Here is a 15,560-nt window from a genome sequence, read left to right as displayed (position 1 = left end):
TTAGTTAGTATGGGATAAATCTTGCAACTGAATTTAAAACCAGTTCTCCTTAACCAATTGAGCTGAAATTTGGTATACTTGTGTAAGTACGATGACAATGCAATATTATGGTACCATTGAGCTGGATGGAGTATGAAGGTGGCCATAAGAACTCTTAATGAAACGGCGGAATTACATCTAGTTTGGGTTCGTTGGACTTGTCTTTTCGAGCACTTTAGTGCTAGATGACGTTCAGGGTCCTGATGATGAAGTCAAGAGGTGGCAGGAGCTGGCCATAGGAACTCCTAAACGAAACGGCGGAAGCTTATCGAGTTTGGGTTCGTTGGATTTGTCTTTTCGAGCACTTTAGTGCTAGATGATGTCCAGGGTCGTGATGATGAAGTCAATTATAATTTTCAAACGAAGTGTTTTTAAATAAGTTTTTTTTATTACAACTTTATTTTAAGCTTTTTAGTTGTTTCTCAATCTCATGGCCTAAGTGCTCGGGAAGACAAATCCAACGAACCCAAACTCGATAAGCTTCCGCCGTTTCGTTTAGGAGTTCCTATGGCCAGCTCCTGCCACCTCTTGACTTCATCATCAGGACCCTGAACATCATCTAGCACTAAAGTGCTCGAAAAGACAAGTCCAACGAACCCAAACTAGATGTAATTCCGCCGTTTCATTAAGAGTTCTTATGGCCACCTTCATACTCCATCCAGCTCAATGGTACCATAATATTGCATTGTCATCGTACTTACACAAGTATACCAAATTTCAGCTCAATTGGTTAAGGAGAACTGGTTTTAAATTCAGTTGCAAGATTTATCCCATACTAACTAACAAGCGAAGTGCTTGTAAAAATGGTACGCATATCTTTTTGCGACTAGTTTTCTTAGTGTATTATACCATTTCGGAATCATGGATAGTTGCGTCAACTTTATGAAAAACTTGCCGCAGTAGTGTTCATACTGTTTTTTTACAAAACGACGAGTCAAAGTGGAGTGTAAGTAAAAATTGTTCAACATTTTAAGGAAATATCATATTTTGATTAACTTTTGTGTAAAAACTGCAAGGATTCTGAGGGTTTTAAGAATTGGGGTGGACAGCAGCACTATTTAAGTTGCCGATACAAACAAAAAAACTGAACTATTTGAAAAATTGTAGTCGTGGTAATGTAAAATATCATAAGGGGTGTCAATTTTCGACGAATTTCATAATTTATTGTGTAACTTAAAAAATAATTGAGATAGATTTTTTTTCTTATTTTTCCTAAAGCAGTCATGTCTAGGTCCACCCTGCGGCGCCGGCTTATCCTTGAATTTTGGGACACGTTGTATATTCTACTTATTACATTTTATAAAGAGCCAGTAGATAATAATGTAATTATCAATGCTAACAACTTATCTTAGAAGTTTCCAGAATAGACGTGAGTACTTAGTGCTAACAAAGGTGGACTAGGCTGCTAATGAATGTCATCCTGCTATAAAACTAGACAAAGCCCAAAACACTGAAGTGGTCTTAAAATAGCATTTAACGAACATTTTATTGCAGGGATTAAAATTTCCTTTATTTCACTATCGCTGCACACAATAAGCTCCCGTAGAATTCCCTAACTGTTAATCTGTTTTGAATGTAATCCTTTTTGGGCGAGTTTTATTGCACAGTGGCATTGTTATCAGTTCTTTATGAGTGTTTTACCGCGACTTCAGAAGCACGCGCCGGCCGCCGCTATCTACCTGCGCCTGGGCCCGTCTATTGTTTATTAAGAGCACTGAGTTTGCGCATTTGGGAAAAGGTATTGAAGTAACGAAATATGAATAATGAGCCCGCATGACTGCGTCTTTGGAGACAGTAATCTGAAAGGTCCCAGTTTTATGACGGGGCTGTCCATTCACTCAGGCGCAGGTGTTGTTTGTTTGCCGTTTGTTATTACTAAACCTATGCTAGATTCTAGATTAAGTATTTGTAAACCTATTTTGTGTATGATTTATTTAAACTTGAGTTTGAAATTTTGAGTATGATAATATGAGTTTTATTTAGTACGGTAAAAATTAACAATTAAAATATTAATACATTAATAGGGCTAAATTGAGCATACTAATTATTTAGGTATCTTCCCTTTTAAGCGGTTTAGTTTATTGAAACTTTTGGGTTGCTATTATTCATCTTTTTATAATAACTCTTCTCTACCTGTAATAATAATGACGTTATTTGAAGCGATTGTCATCATTTTGATATTCATGACGGACAATGTCGCCCCATCTTCCGAGTTGTACTCAAGAAGATCCGTCTCAATACAGTATCAATAACGAAATCCGGCTCCTTATAATAGAATAACATTATGGCAGACCACCGTGACATCATTATTGGTCACAGTAAAGAGTTGCACCAAATCTCCGGAAGTTGCACTGGGGTACAATGCGCCGAATAGATCTGTCATAGCGACAGTTGCATCGTTAATAACGCATCGACGACTTCTTTCAATGACTGTACTGGACTGGACATTCGCATCATTACCTACACATGCCACGGTAAATGATCTAGCTCTTAAACCAATGCACGAAGGTTCTAATTCCACATGTTTTTATATACTATGGTCACCCATCCAGAGTTGTCCTTTCCGTACTTATTAGGAAACGGACATTTAATTGTGTAATATGGTTTCTGGGAATATGCCATATGGCATGGTGAAATGATCCCTAAGATAATTTTTCATTCGTAATAATTAGCAATCTCTTAATGTTGATTCGTGTTGTATTTTCATGTTTGTTTTAAAGCTTTAAGGATGAGACCAATTCACAAACAAACTCATTACGCCGATCGTTAATTACATGTAAGTAAACAAAATATGTAATTTCTAAGTGGGTATTGGTATATTTATAAGCTCCGCATTGACAGTATTATTTAAAATTTGTTTCGATACCGACGTTAGCCGACGTAAGCTTGTCAAAGGTCCTAAATAAAAACAAGTCTAGATTGCAATTTTGGTAAGGAAATTACAAATGTCAACAGTGACTCGTGGTCATTCTTATCTATTGCGGTCCCGTTAACGGGGTGCAGGTAGCGGACTAACCCTTTGTTAGGGAGCCGGCGGGGGTAAACCCACCCCTCGAGATAAGCCACGCCCCCAACTAACCGAGAGACGCTTGGGCAAGTGAAGCTTTAGTTACTCGCATCTTGCGCTTCGAGACGGACATACGCAATTCCCTGCTACCATGGCACTGTGGACACCGTACGCTGACGACGTCGCTTTGGATCTCAGTAAAACCGAAGTGAAGAAGGAACCGGAGCCCAAGGTGCCTCCGAGCATCGAAAGTGCAGCTCCTGCAGTGTACGGATATGGATATCACTCGTATCCGACGGTGCCTGCTGGACATCCAGCATACTACAGTGGCTACTATTACACTCGTGACTATTTGGTGCCGCCAACCCATCCGTCGCCGGTGTCTGGACATGACTTCGTGGTGCCCCAAACTCAGATATCACCGATATCAGGCGGCAGCACCTGTTCCAGCTATGAAGCATCAGTGCCGCCAGTTTCTGTCAGTCCCCAGTACGGGAACTACCCAGCTCGACCGCCGTCGCCGCCTGAATCACCGTTAGCGAATTCGAAACGTCTGTGTATGGATGTGGACGCGCTGTCCGACGATCCCGACTTCCAGGCATTCGAAAGGGATGCGCTGAGGGCTATGGCGGAGAAGAATGGTGGATCACTTCTTGGGAACAACCCAAGGATGCGTCGAGCTGTGCGGTCCACCAACCAAGACTCGGCCAACGACGCGTATAGGAAGCAGCGCGAGAGGAATAACTACGCAGCCAAGCAGAGCAGGGACCGGAGGAAGATGAGGGAGATCCACTTGGCTCTGAAAGTGTCGTTCCTCAAGAACGAAGTTGCCAATTTGAAAGCAAAATTGGCGTCTAAAGCTTGCAGTCGATGTCAAGCGCTTTGCTTATGTTAAGACTTTTGTTTACCTAAACTACTCATGACTTGTGCAATCTCAATAGTTGTAATATTTTTGATAATACCGTAGAGGTAATAAGTTTTTGCAATGTATAATTAATTGATATTGATATTGTGCAATTTAATTTATAAAGACTGATGTATTAGTACTTAAGTACTTGGTACCAAAGGGGTACATGTAATTAGGTATTTAGAATTAGTCTATAAAATAGTTATAAGGTAAATCTAGTCTAGGAAGCTGATCATGTAAATTGTAAATAAATACAATTTCACTTAAAAATATAAATATTTTTCATTTACCCATTGCTTTTCATAAATAATTAATCCAATCAACATATTTGCTACACATCTCACACTACACTACACAAACACTATAATAATCATAAAAATAAAAGTATAATTAAGTAATACATACTTATGTATCAGAAAATGGTTGGTAATTCCTGACCTGCCTCAGACATTTAGGTTTAGTCGGTTATTCACATAAAGTTACACTTAGATAAATATTTTTTTCAGTAACACTGATATTATAAAACCATAGAGCAGTAGTACTACCTATTCACTTTCTAGTTAGGTAATACATTTTAGAATTAAGTAATTTATGGATACATTACGTTCAAAGATTCGATTCAATCAAGTCATATTTATTTACCGAAACTCAAGGAAAATTATGAGCTGAAACTGAAAAGAGCCAATGACCAATCAGATTTTTTAATTATTTTCACTTCTCCTCTCGGCTCCGAGCCGCGCCGCCGCAGCTGTCAAATTCTTAGAAAAATTTGATGGCCCGACATTTTCTCCGCTCTACTCGGCATTGGTGGAAAACCGTTCCTAAGCTATACGAAAATTTGAAAAAAAAAATTCTTTACGCTTCTTCTAGCTAAGCTAGATGCGCGAATCATGAGGCTAAACAGAGGATAGGCGATAGATTTTATCTCTGATAAACTTTAGGCCTTATCTACATAAATTCCATAGATAAAACTAGGAAGAGATTGGTTCGTGATACCGTTAGGCGTTCACAAATCCGCAGGTGATAAACTTCACAATGTGGAGTCACGGATTATCCACCGATCAGATACAGCCTTCAGCTTTGGATAGCATTATCTGCGGTTACAAACAAAGATAAACAAAATCAAACTCTAAAAATGATGTTCACACGGTCCATTTTTGCAAATTATGAAATTGTAAAGCACTTTTCAAAAGCTGCCAAGTGCGCGCGGTCATGATTGATATGAGGTTCCGTCTAAAGCCCGGTACTGTTAGGATCTACGATACTTAAACATAAATAGAGCGAAGTCTAGCGATATCTAGGTATGTATAGTATGGAAATGTTATTACAATTTGTAAAAGCCCTATAAAAAGTATATTTTCAGAAAATACGTGACATTTACAATATGATACCAATACTAGGGTGTCCCTTATTTTTCAAAGTTTTAAATTTGTAACGCATAGGTCTTAGTTTTGTTTGTTTGCCTCTAAAACACTCGGAAATAAATTTTTACCTTATTTGGAGTACGATAACCCGTGCAGACTTGCATCGAAACATGTTGCGCGGCAGTAGCGGTGCGTATTCGCGGTGTTTGTCATTTGTTCTCAATTAATCTCGTGATTAACACCTATTGTTTGACATTTAGAAGATGGCTGTGGAATTAAGAAGCAACAAAAAAAGTATTTTCTTAGTCGGGAACGTACATTTATCAAATAATAGGCACAAAGTTACCGTTAATCGTCAAGTTTTTGCGGTATTTTTTAACATATTTTGCGAAGTTAATTAAATGTTATTGAAAGCTCTAATCTCATCATTCGGGAGTGTATTATATTTTGGGAAAAGGTATAAATCCTACCAGAGCCTAACTGTGTAAAAAAACTTGTGTATCTTCACCATGCTTGGAGGGAGTTGCAATAAAAATTATTTAAAAAAATCAAGATTTATAAGCGCCGCGGTGAGGAGGATTTAAAAACAAATAAAATATTTTAACAAAAACAAATAAAACCAAGGCATCCAGAGTGTTAAGGTGTAGACAAAAAGTTAGTTAAGAAAGTAGAAATTGCAAGACAAAGAAAATTTAATAAATAAATAAATAAAAAATAGAGCAAATATGTTTCGGAGGTTTATCGTCATCTCTTACTACGCAAGATTCTATACAAACGCAAGGACATCACGACCAGCTTACCAGCTCTGAGGAAAGCCTTAAGGAACTCTTGACATCCACTTTCCAAAAGGTATATGAGAGTGTTGACAAATTGATTTCCAAGGCAGCCCTGAGCAAGTTTAGTCAACATCTTTGGTACTTCATATCAGAAGAAATTGCCGTTTTATCACTCTTTGATGATGAAGGTAATGAACAAACACCGTCAATATTGTAGTAAAAGTACAAAGAGAGAGTATATATGATTCTGGGAAGAGATACATTCCATATGAAGAAGATAGGATTATTTCTATGGTAAATAGGACTTTGTACTAATTTTTTATCCTGTTTTTAATTAATTGATAATAATAATGCCTTATTTATTGTTGCTGGAAAACCATTGAGTGGTTTTGTGTCTGTCAAGAGTATAAATTTATTTTCCCGATTGAAAATTGATAATAATTTCCCCCTGAGACACATTTCTATATAAGATAAAGATGTTGCCTATTTAAAGGCAAAAAAGTGCTTTCTTTAAGGGTAGTTAATGATACAGCTGAAAGAGCTATAAAGCTTATGCAATATTTTCATGGTTTGATCATTGCAAAGGAAGAGCAAAAGTTTTTTTTGCTTCGCACAGTGTAGAAAAAATCAGGCCAATATTCAAGAGCATGGAAATCTGTATCCAGAATGTAAAAAAGGTTCCCTCAAAAGTAAAATATATTGTCTGATCTGTAATGTTATCTTCTTTTAATAAATATTTTATAAAAAATAAATATTTTAATTGATTTAGCTACTTAATAAAAGGGGTAAAACCAGCATTTTTCAAAATCTTCAGAGCTCGGTCGGCACGGGTTAATGTTGACGTAGGAAGATGAAATTTTGTATTTAAGTATGTCTGAGTAGTACGAAAAGAAATAGGGGGTATGCATTTCAATATCTAAAAAAAATTTTTTTTCGGCCATATAAGGGACACCCTAACCAATACCTAAACAAAGTTACCTAGTACAGTTTATAACATGGGTTTAATGCAGATCAATAAAGCTGTGTTATAGACATTTGCCTAGAGTCTGGGAACATGTTGGTCTCGCAATTTTTCAACGCAACCCTAAAAATTAATCCAAAAGGCTTGCAGAAAGTGCAGAAAAATGAGCATGCATTGTGTTCGATAGCTCTAAAAGAATACAGTTAGGCGTGGATTTGCGTTAAATGAAATTGTTTGCAACAATTGCAGCATTTGTGAGGCGTTGCCGTAACACCGATTGTGTCAGCGCATTGAAGGCTCGAGGGCGCGATTTGATGCGCAGGCGCGGAATAGCGGGATGTGATGTGTGATTGACGTCGCCCGCTGTGAGCCCATTGCAAGTGGTATAGGAAATGTTAAAAAAAATTGAGTTTAGTCTCAATTTAGATATTTAGGGAAAATGAAATGTAAGCGGATTGCTAAGTTAGGTACTTGTTCGCTATTTATCTGTAGTCTAAGCTTCTAGTTCACTAATCACTAATCCAGTTTCTATGTTTAGGTAAACGTAGGTTCAATTTCATATCCTACACAACCATTTAGGCAATATAGCACTGTAATTACCTAAATTTAAAAACACCTAGTATTGGTTATGTTGAAACGAGAACTTTTTTTCTCTTACTTTTAACTGTAATATTTTATTGCAACTGAAATACACTCAGTCACAATTTGAATAGATAAAGGATATTTAAATAATTGATCGTACTAAGAATCGAAGTGTCCGAACCGATTCATCGCGGGTAATTTCTACAAATAACAGCCGAAATTAACGCCGCAAGATAATCTTGCTTCCAGTTACCATTTATCTCATAAATAATAAATTAGCTTGATGTTTATTTAGGCTCTTCTCATCCATGACAATTGAATATTTTCTAAGAAGCCAAACCAGATTTCAGGAGTTGAAATTATTTGGGTAACCAGTAAAATAACAAACGCAACGTTGGTCGGTAAGTCACGTTTGTGGTGACCAGCGGCGTTGTTTTGGATGAGACTGTCCCGTGGGACGAAAGGCTTTTGCATCTGCTAACGAAGTTTGGTTTGGGACAAGTTGAAGCCTGATAGCGTTTTAATTTGTTGTCTTTAGATATGACAAGTATTTATTTTATATAGGCTTGTCTGTCACCGGTCTAAAATGCGTTTAAGATTACCTTTGAAGTTAATGACAGGTTCTAGAGTTCTCAATTCTTGTGATTCGATTGCCGGACTTCTATCTTACGTGCATTTAACTTATTGTTAGTTATCAACTAAAATTAACGTTTCAAAAACAGCTGCAATTCTTAGGAGATGAAAGAAGAAAACATGTGCAAGAAAAAGACAGAATATCTACTCGATATGTAAACTGGTTTCTTACTATTATCCTGAAAAAGTACCATGGCTGACCATCAATGAATGTCATAGAGCAACGGTGAGAGAGAGTCAACTCAAGTGAAATGGTCAAGCCATGGGGTCCCTGTTAGGCACTAAAGGAAAGACTAAAGTGGCCAATTTGAAATAGATCCTTCTTACCTACTTAGGGCTGATTTTTCAATCGTCAGATATCTTTTATCTGAAGAATAACCTTGTCATTTTGACATATTTCCCATACTGAAACTGTCAATATGCTAAATTTATTCTTCAGTTAAAAGTTATCCGGCTATTGAAAAATCAGGCCTTAACAAATTAAATGACGAAGAAAACCTCCACCGCTTATACTTTGCGAGTGCAAATTATGAACCATACCTGCTCTTTTTGCGGGTTATAATCCGCTAATAGTGGGCATTGTCCACAGATGACGGACAGATCTAAAATTATTTTTTGACCGCTCTCATCCCACTTATTACAATGGCATAGAGCTCAAAATATACTGCAAGTTTTGAATGACAATGGGCAAGAGTTGAGCCACCGGTACATTGTGCCTTCCTAGGAAACGTCGTAAATCATATTTGTGTAAGGAGTTCTAAAAAAACACAAGTTTATCAGTACATTGATAAAAGCAGGGAACCATTGTGCAGTTTTCTCCGTTCGCAATTGTCGATTCAGCTACTTACAATACAGTTTGGTTATAACAAATAACAAGTTATTATAAATGTTTAATCCCAAACCAATATTACGCAGTAGGAGACTGCGTGCGAAGGATTAGTTTTGGAAATTATATTTTTCTGAGAAAGCCTTAAGTTCTGCCAGACATGCAGACTTCTTCATAAGTGATATTTTTATTCAAAATAACTAATTATTCTTTCCTGACATAACTTTTTCAAGAATGCAATTTCATGTAGTGTAAATGAAATATTTTACATTAAACAATTTGGAAAAAAGTTTGCGATTCGGACATAATTTTTTTATCGCTGGACGTAGATAAAAAACCTCAGCTGATTGGAATCAAAGCGGGCATAGTCCCGGCAAAAAACTAATCTGTGACACCAGGTAGGTTACAGTAAACTATTAACCACCATAAATATTCATATTCAGATAAAAGCCCAGTGGTCTTTTTTAGACAAACAAACAATATGCATAACTATTGAAAAACCTTAATAGCTTTGTTTTTCTGTAAAAAGTGCTTAATGCCAATTAAGTACGGTGCAGTGTTGTGATTGAAAATAACTAAAGCTCATTAGGAAATTAAAGTGTTTTGACAGGGATTCGACAAACAAGATAATTAGTATCAATTGTCTCTATTGCAGTTATTCAAAATAATGGTACGATATTATTTAATAGAAGTAATTTGATTTAAGTATCTCAATGTTTATATTTGTTGGGTCCAATTATAAAATGAATTTATTTTGGTAAGTATGGTAATTTTGAAATTAAGCACTAAAAAGATTATCTGAAGCAAGTAAAGTAGTTTAGCGATCAGGTGTAAGACCACCTGTTTAAGACCTAGAGATCCCGGATTCGATTACCAGTGGCGGAAAAAAAAACTGTTTAGATAAGTCGATGGTAGGGCTTGTTTTAAGTCCGCCTAGTCACCATTATCTTAACCAAGTCTGACGCTATTACAACTAAGATAAGAACGTTAATAAAATTATTGTTTCGGCAGTTGGAGGTTTTGCATTCATATTTAAAATAGGTACGTACCTATTTATAAAAGACATAATAAATTATGTAATTAATTGTAATAGAATCTAGAGGTCATGATAACACTACACAAAATATTACATTACAACTCTCTGTCAATAAGTAATTTAAACATTCAATGCCTTTTGAATGCCGTCATTAAGCTGCGGGCAGCGAAAAAACAAATACAAAAGTACCACCTCCCACCAGTTATTTATAAACTTCCGTATTAATAGGACACAAAAAGCTTTGTCCATGCGGATATTAAGCCAAGCATCACTTGCAATTCATGCGAGCTTTCATGTGAAAGATGCGAGCTTATGAGAAAGCTCGGCCGGGGGAGGTCCCACGACCACACATAACTGTATACGGGAATCGGTAGAGAAAATAGTTAAAGGGGTTTATTTTTGTAAATGGTGATCGTTTACGTTTGATTTCAATTTGCGAATAGATAAGATTGTAAAATATTATACAGGGTGTTAGGTAAATGGGTATATGAGCCGACACTAGCCCATGTTAACATGGGCATATAAATGGTATGGTGAAGTCAGAAATTTGATATCATCATTTAATTTTTTTTAATTTTCATACAAAATAAATTTTATAAAATCCGATTTAAATATAAATAAATATAAATATCCTTGGACATTTTACACTGCGCCTCTAGTCCCAAACTAAGCAAAGCTTGTACTATGGGTACTAGACGACGGAGATTTGTATGAAAAATAAAATAATTAAAATTAAGATATCAATTTTCTGACTTCACCATACCATTTATATGACCATGTTAACATGGGCTAGTGTCGGCTCATATACCCATTTATCTAACACCCTGTATTTGAAATTAATGTAGTTACTTTTCAGATCTGAGAAGAGAATTTTAGTTAAAGACAGCTTTATACACTCGACATCAAATAAATCGCAGCTCCCGCTACAAGCACTTTCAAACGTAGGATTCCCACTTCCCACCAATATTGGCACCATTTAAAAGCCTAGTTCTAAACTTCATTTCATTAAAGGAAAGATTTTTACCCCAAAAATGTGTCTTTAGAAGGATCCAGAGTCACTTCTTCAAAAAATAGGTAGTTACGCTTGAGCCAACTTTATTGATCCCAGAGGTGAGCCCAAAGTGAGGTCTTTTTTCAAGTCACATTATTTTATGGTATACGTTAATCATTTATTAAGAAATTAAATGTGTTTTTCTTCAAGGATATTTATTGGGCTTTCAAATAACACCAATATTGTTGGGGCACTATGATAGTGTCAGAAAAAAATCTTTAAAGTTCGCGTCAAGTTTGGATGTCTTGATATCTGGATGTCTGGATGTTTGTTAGGCGGGTTTTAGAATCGCGCTGACCGCTCGTTGATCGTCGGCGCTGACAGATCAATATGTATGTAATTGAAGGGAACGTTCCTGAGTGACGCTGATCGCTCGGCGCCGACGCTTCATACATTTCGGCTGTCAGCGCTGACGGTCAGCGACTCTAAAACCAGCCTTACTCTTTTACGCAAAAACTGCTGAACGGATTTTGTTGAAACTTTACAGTATTATTGTTTGTAACCCAGATTAACATATAGGCTATAATTTATGCCGATCTGTGACACTAAATTTCACGCGGGTGAAACCGCGGGCAAAAGCTAGTAGGCTATAATTTATGACGATCTGTGACAAACGATTTTCTCGCGGGTGAAGCCGCGGGCAAAAGCTAGTATACAACGTGTCCCAAAATTCAAGGATAAGCCGGCGCCGCAGGATGGACATAGTCATGACTACTTCAGGAAAAATAAGAAAAAAATCTATCTCAATTATTTTTTAAGTTACACAATAAAGTATGAAATTTGTCGAAAATTGACACCCCTTATGATATTTTACATTACCACGACTACAATTTTTCAAATACTTCTGTTTTTTTGTTTGTATTGGCAACTTAAGTAGTGCTGCTGTCCACTCCAATTCTTAAAATCCCCAGAATACTTGCAGTTTTTACACAAAAGTTAATCAAAATATGATATTTCCTTAAAATTTTAAACGATTTTTACTTTCACTCCACTTTGANATCTCATGGTCCAAGTGCTCGGGAAGTCAAATCCAACGAACCCAAACTCGATAATCTTCCGCCATTTCGATTAGGAGTTCCTTTGGCCAGCTCCTGGCCACCTCTTGACTTCATCATCAGGACCCTGGACAACATCTAGCACTAAAGTGCTCGAAAAGATATTCAACGAACCCAAACTAGATGCGATTCCGCCGTTTCGTTTAGAAGTTCCTATGGCCACCTCCAGACAACATCCAGCTCAATGATACCATAATATTGCAATGTCATCGTACTTACATAAGTATATCAAATTTCAGCTCAATTGGTTAAGGAGAACTGGTTTTAACCCTAGAGTGCTCGCGCTATGAGCATTTTGCCGCCCTCGGCAAAAAAATCGAGTTATTTTCTACACGATGCGTTTGTCAAAGTCAAGCGTTTCAGTAGCTGCCTCCCCATACTTTACCTCCATGTATTAGAAATTAGAAGAAATTTAGTGCGCAGATGACCGCAATAGAGGACGATTGTTGAACGTATGTCACGTTTTGCGGCAAATTGCTCACTGCGCGACTACTGACGTAAGTAAAATTTGTGTGTTTGGTTTTTAGTGTAGTTGGAAGATTATTAGTTTTCATTGCGTATAATGTTGTTTTGACATTAATGACGTCATAACATTGATAATTACTATTAGTGCTTAATTTATTTCATGTCGTTTTCGGTAAAATTCACGTAAAATACAAAAAATGAAAAAACAAGGAAGATGTCGGATTTCGAAGAAGCTGGTGCACTAAAATTAGTAGAAAATGTATACTAAAGTTGTAAAGAAAGTAAACATAGTCATTACGATACTGTTATAGAACAATCAGCGGCAGAATCTGAAAATGATGTGCCAAGGGTGCAATAGTTGTGCAAATTTACTGTGCAACGCACATTAAATGCACATGTGACAGGCCTGTTTTTTTTAAATTTAGTTGCAAGATTTATCCCATACTACTAACAAGCGAAGTGCTTGTAAAAATGGTACGCATATCTTTTTTGCGACTAGTTTTCTTAGAGTATTATACCATTTTGGAATCTTGGATAGTTGCGTCAACTTTATAATAAACTTGCTGCAGTAGTGTTCATACTGTTTTATTACAAAACGACGAGTCAAAGTGGAGTGAAAGTAAAAATCGTTCAAAATTTTAAGGAAATGTCATATTTTGATTAACTGTTGTGTAAAAACTGCAAGGATTCTGAGGGTTTTATAAATTGGAGAGGACAGCAGCACTACTTAAGTTGCCGATACAAACAAAAAAACAGAAGTATTTGAAAAATTGTGGTCGTGGTAATGTAAAATATCATAAGGGGTGTCAATTTTCGACGAATTTCATCATTTATTGTGTAACTTAAAAAATAATTGAGATAGATTTTTTTTCTTATTTTTCCTAAAGTAGTCATGACTATGTCCATCCTGCGGCGCCGGCTTATCCTTGAATTTTGGGACACGTTGTATAATAATATTAAACATAGTAACATCCAGACCCGTCACAGAAAATAAAATTCATCATTTCAATTTCTGCCCGGCAGGGAATCGAACCCGGGACCTCTTGGCATAGTGGTCCGTTCTGAACCACTACACCAAAAGGCCGACATTAAAAATTACTAAAGTTTAAATATTATCGGACTTAGTCTTAAAGATTTTCTCAACAGAGTTGAGAAGAAAGCAAGCGGTAAAATAAGTTATCTTTTCAGAGATTGGCGCTAGGTCTAAAATTAATATAAAGTTATGAAATGCGTCATTTAGATATTTTGGATTGAGTGCTAAGCCTAAACCATGCAAGGTGTATGAAGCATCTGCAATAATAACCATTCATAAATTAATATTCTAAGAAATATATTCGTCAAATGACCGCATAGTGCAAAATACGAAGAGTATTGACCATACAATCTCTTTTGGAATGAAAAATATAAAAGGAATTACCAATTCGCAACATTTTTTGTGAGTAAGAGTCAAACTTGCGTTCAAAGAATATAAAGGCTCCAAAATTGGTGTACGTAATCGTAAATGGAAATCTCAAGTCATGCAAGAGCGACAATGCTCACAATGAGAAGGTGTGAATGGTGAGGATTTGTAGTGTTGGTCAGTTCGGGATTGCTTGCTCATTCTATTCTGTATCTGCTGTTATATACCGTGGAAATGGTAGAACCTATTTGTAAGATATCAATCATTTCAGGCGTTGAAAATACCTACCTATGTTTATGGGTTGCACTTACATCTTGAGAGAATTATTCTATTTAGCGTTATCAGTGCAATGTCGCCAATGAAAACAAAAGCAAAAGAAGTTACGGCGGTATTGGTCACTGAGAGCTGACTCGATACCCTTTTCAGTTAATACTGTGAGGTATGGTAAGCACAGTCTCTATCATAAGTTTAGATGAAGCAATTTGCTAGATACAAAAAAAAATTATAGATCATACAAATGTAAGTAAAGAAATAATAGACAGAAATGAGGTAAGCAAGCAACATCGCCCTTTGTATTAACTGTGTTCCGCCGTGATGTTAAGGAGCACGAATGTTTTAACAACACACAAACACTAAATCCGTAAGACAAAGCGATACTTATCGCCACCAATACCGTTAGGTGTTATATTTCTAAGGCGCCCAAACAAAACGGTTCCATTACGTTAGTTTCGAATTTTACTTTTTTTGCCATACTAAATCTCTGGGGACATAATCCGGGACACGCGGAAGGGTTCCAAATGACAGGCGCGCGACCAACAAATATTATTATTGACCACTGTGCAAAAAATCACCACAGCCAAAACATACTCTATATGTAGTACACAGAGGGTGCAAAATCGCAAGTGTGTGAATATACATCTGCCAATCTGATGCAGATGTTAGATTTCGCATTGCGAGTCCGCTATATTGACAGTTATTGCGATTTCCTATTTACTTGTTGTATACAGTTTTGTGTAAGCTAAAGGGTGGAAAGAGTTTATTATGTACAAGTCGGTAAGTGCAGATTTAAAACTGAACCCTAATTTTGAATTTTCAGATCAAGTAAACTTACATTAGAACATGAGAACACCTATCAAAATAATTAAGTAGAATTTATGGAACGTTTCGTCTTTGTAAAAACGTTACTTAGGCCCAATTTTTATGATGTCAATAAATAGTATTAAATCATTACGACTTATTAGGCACATACCCTACTTTTTCGTTCTTATCACAAATCTATTTGCCTCCAGCAGGATTCAAAGCCGCAACCGCAGCGCGCATTGTACTAGGGCACTATTTAAGTTGTGAGCCTCGACAACATAACGTGTTGTTAGACGACATCTGATACTTTTAATGAAAAGTTTGACATTTTTGACTACAACCTTATTCAAAACTTTTTATCATTTGAGCACGTTTTATA

At 36.5% G+C, this 15,560-nt stretch overlaps 1 protein-coding gene across 1 annotated transcript; it reads left to right on the top strand.

Moving 5' to 3' along the window:
* Positions 1-2,909: 2,909 nt before the first annotated feature.
* On the top strand, positions 2,910-4,184 carry LOC114363107 (thyrotroph embryonic factor-like). Its single transcript, XM_028318735.1, has one exon. It carries the CDS (start codon positions 3,198-3,200, stop codon positions 3,939-3,941), a length of 744 nt encoding a protein of 247 aa, XP_028174536.1. The 5' UTR covers positions 2,910-3,197; the 3' UTR covers positions 3,942-4,184.
* The last annotated feature ends 11,376 nt before the right edge of the window (positions 4,185-15,560 follow it).

Source organism: Ostrinia furnacalis, unplaced genomic scaffold, assembly GCF_004193835.3.
Source record: "Ostrinia furnacalis isolate ACB-3 unplaced genomic scaffold, ASM419383v2 OfSCF7012, whole genome shotgun sequence".
In the NCBI taxonomy this organism is placed as follows: domain Eukaryota; kingdom Metazoa; phylum Arthropoda; class Insecta; order Lepidoptera; family Crambidae; genus Ostrinia; species Ostrinia furnacalis.
The sequence above is the reverse complement of the archived record's forward strand: the minus strand, read 5'-3'. Positions and strand labels throughout refer to the sequence as shown.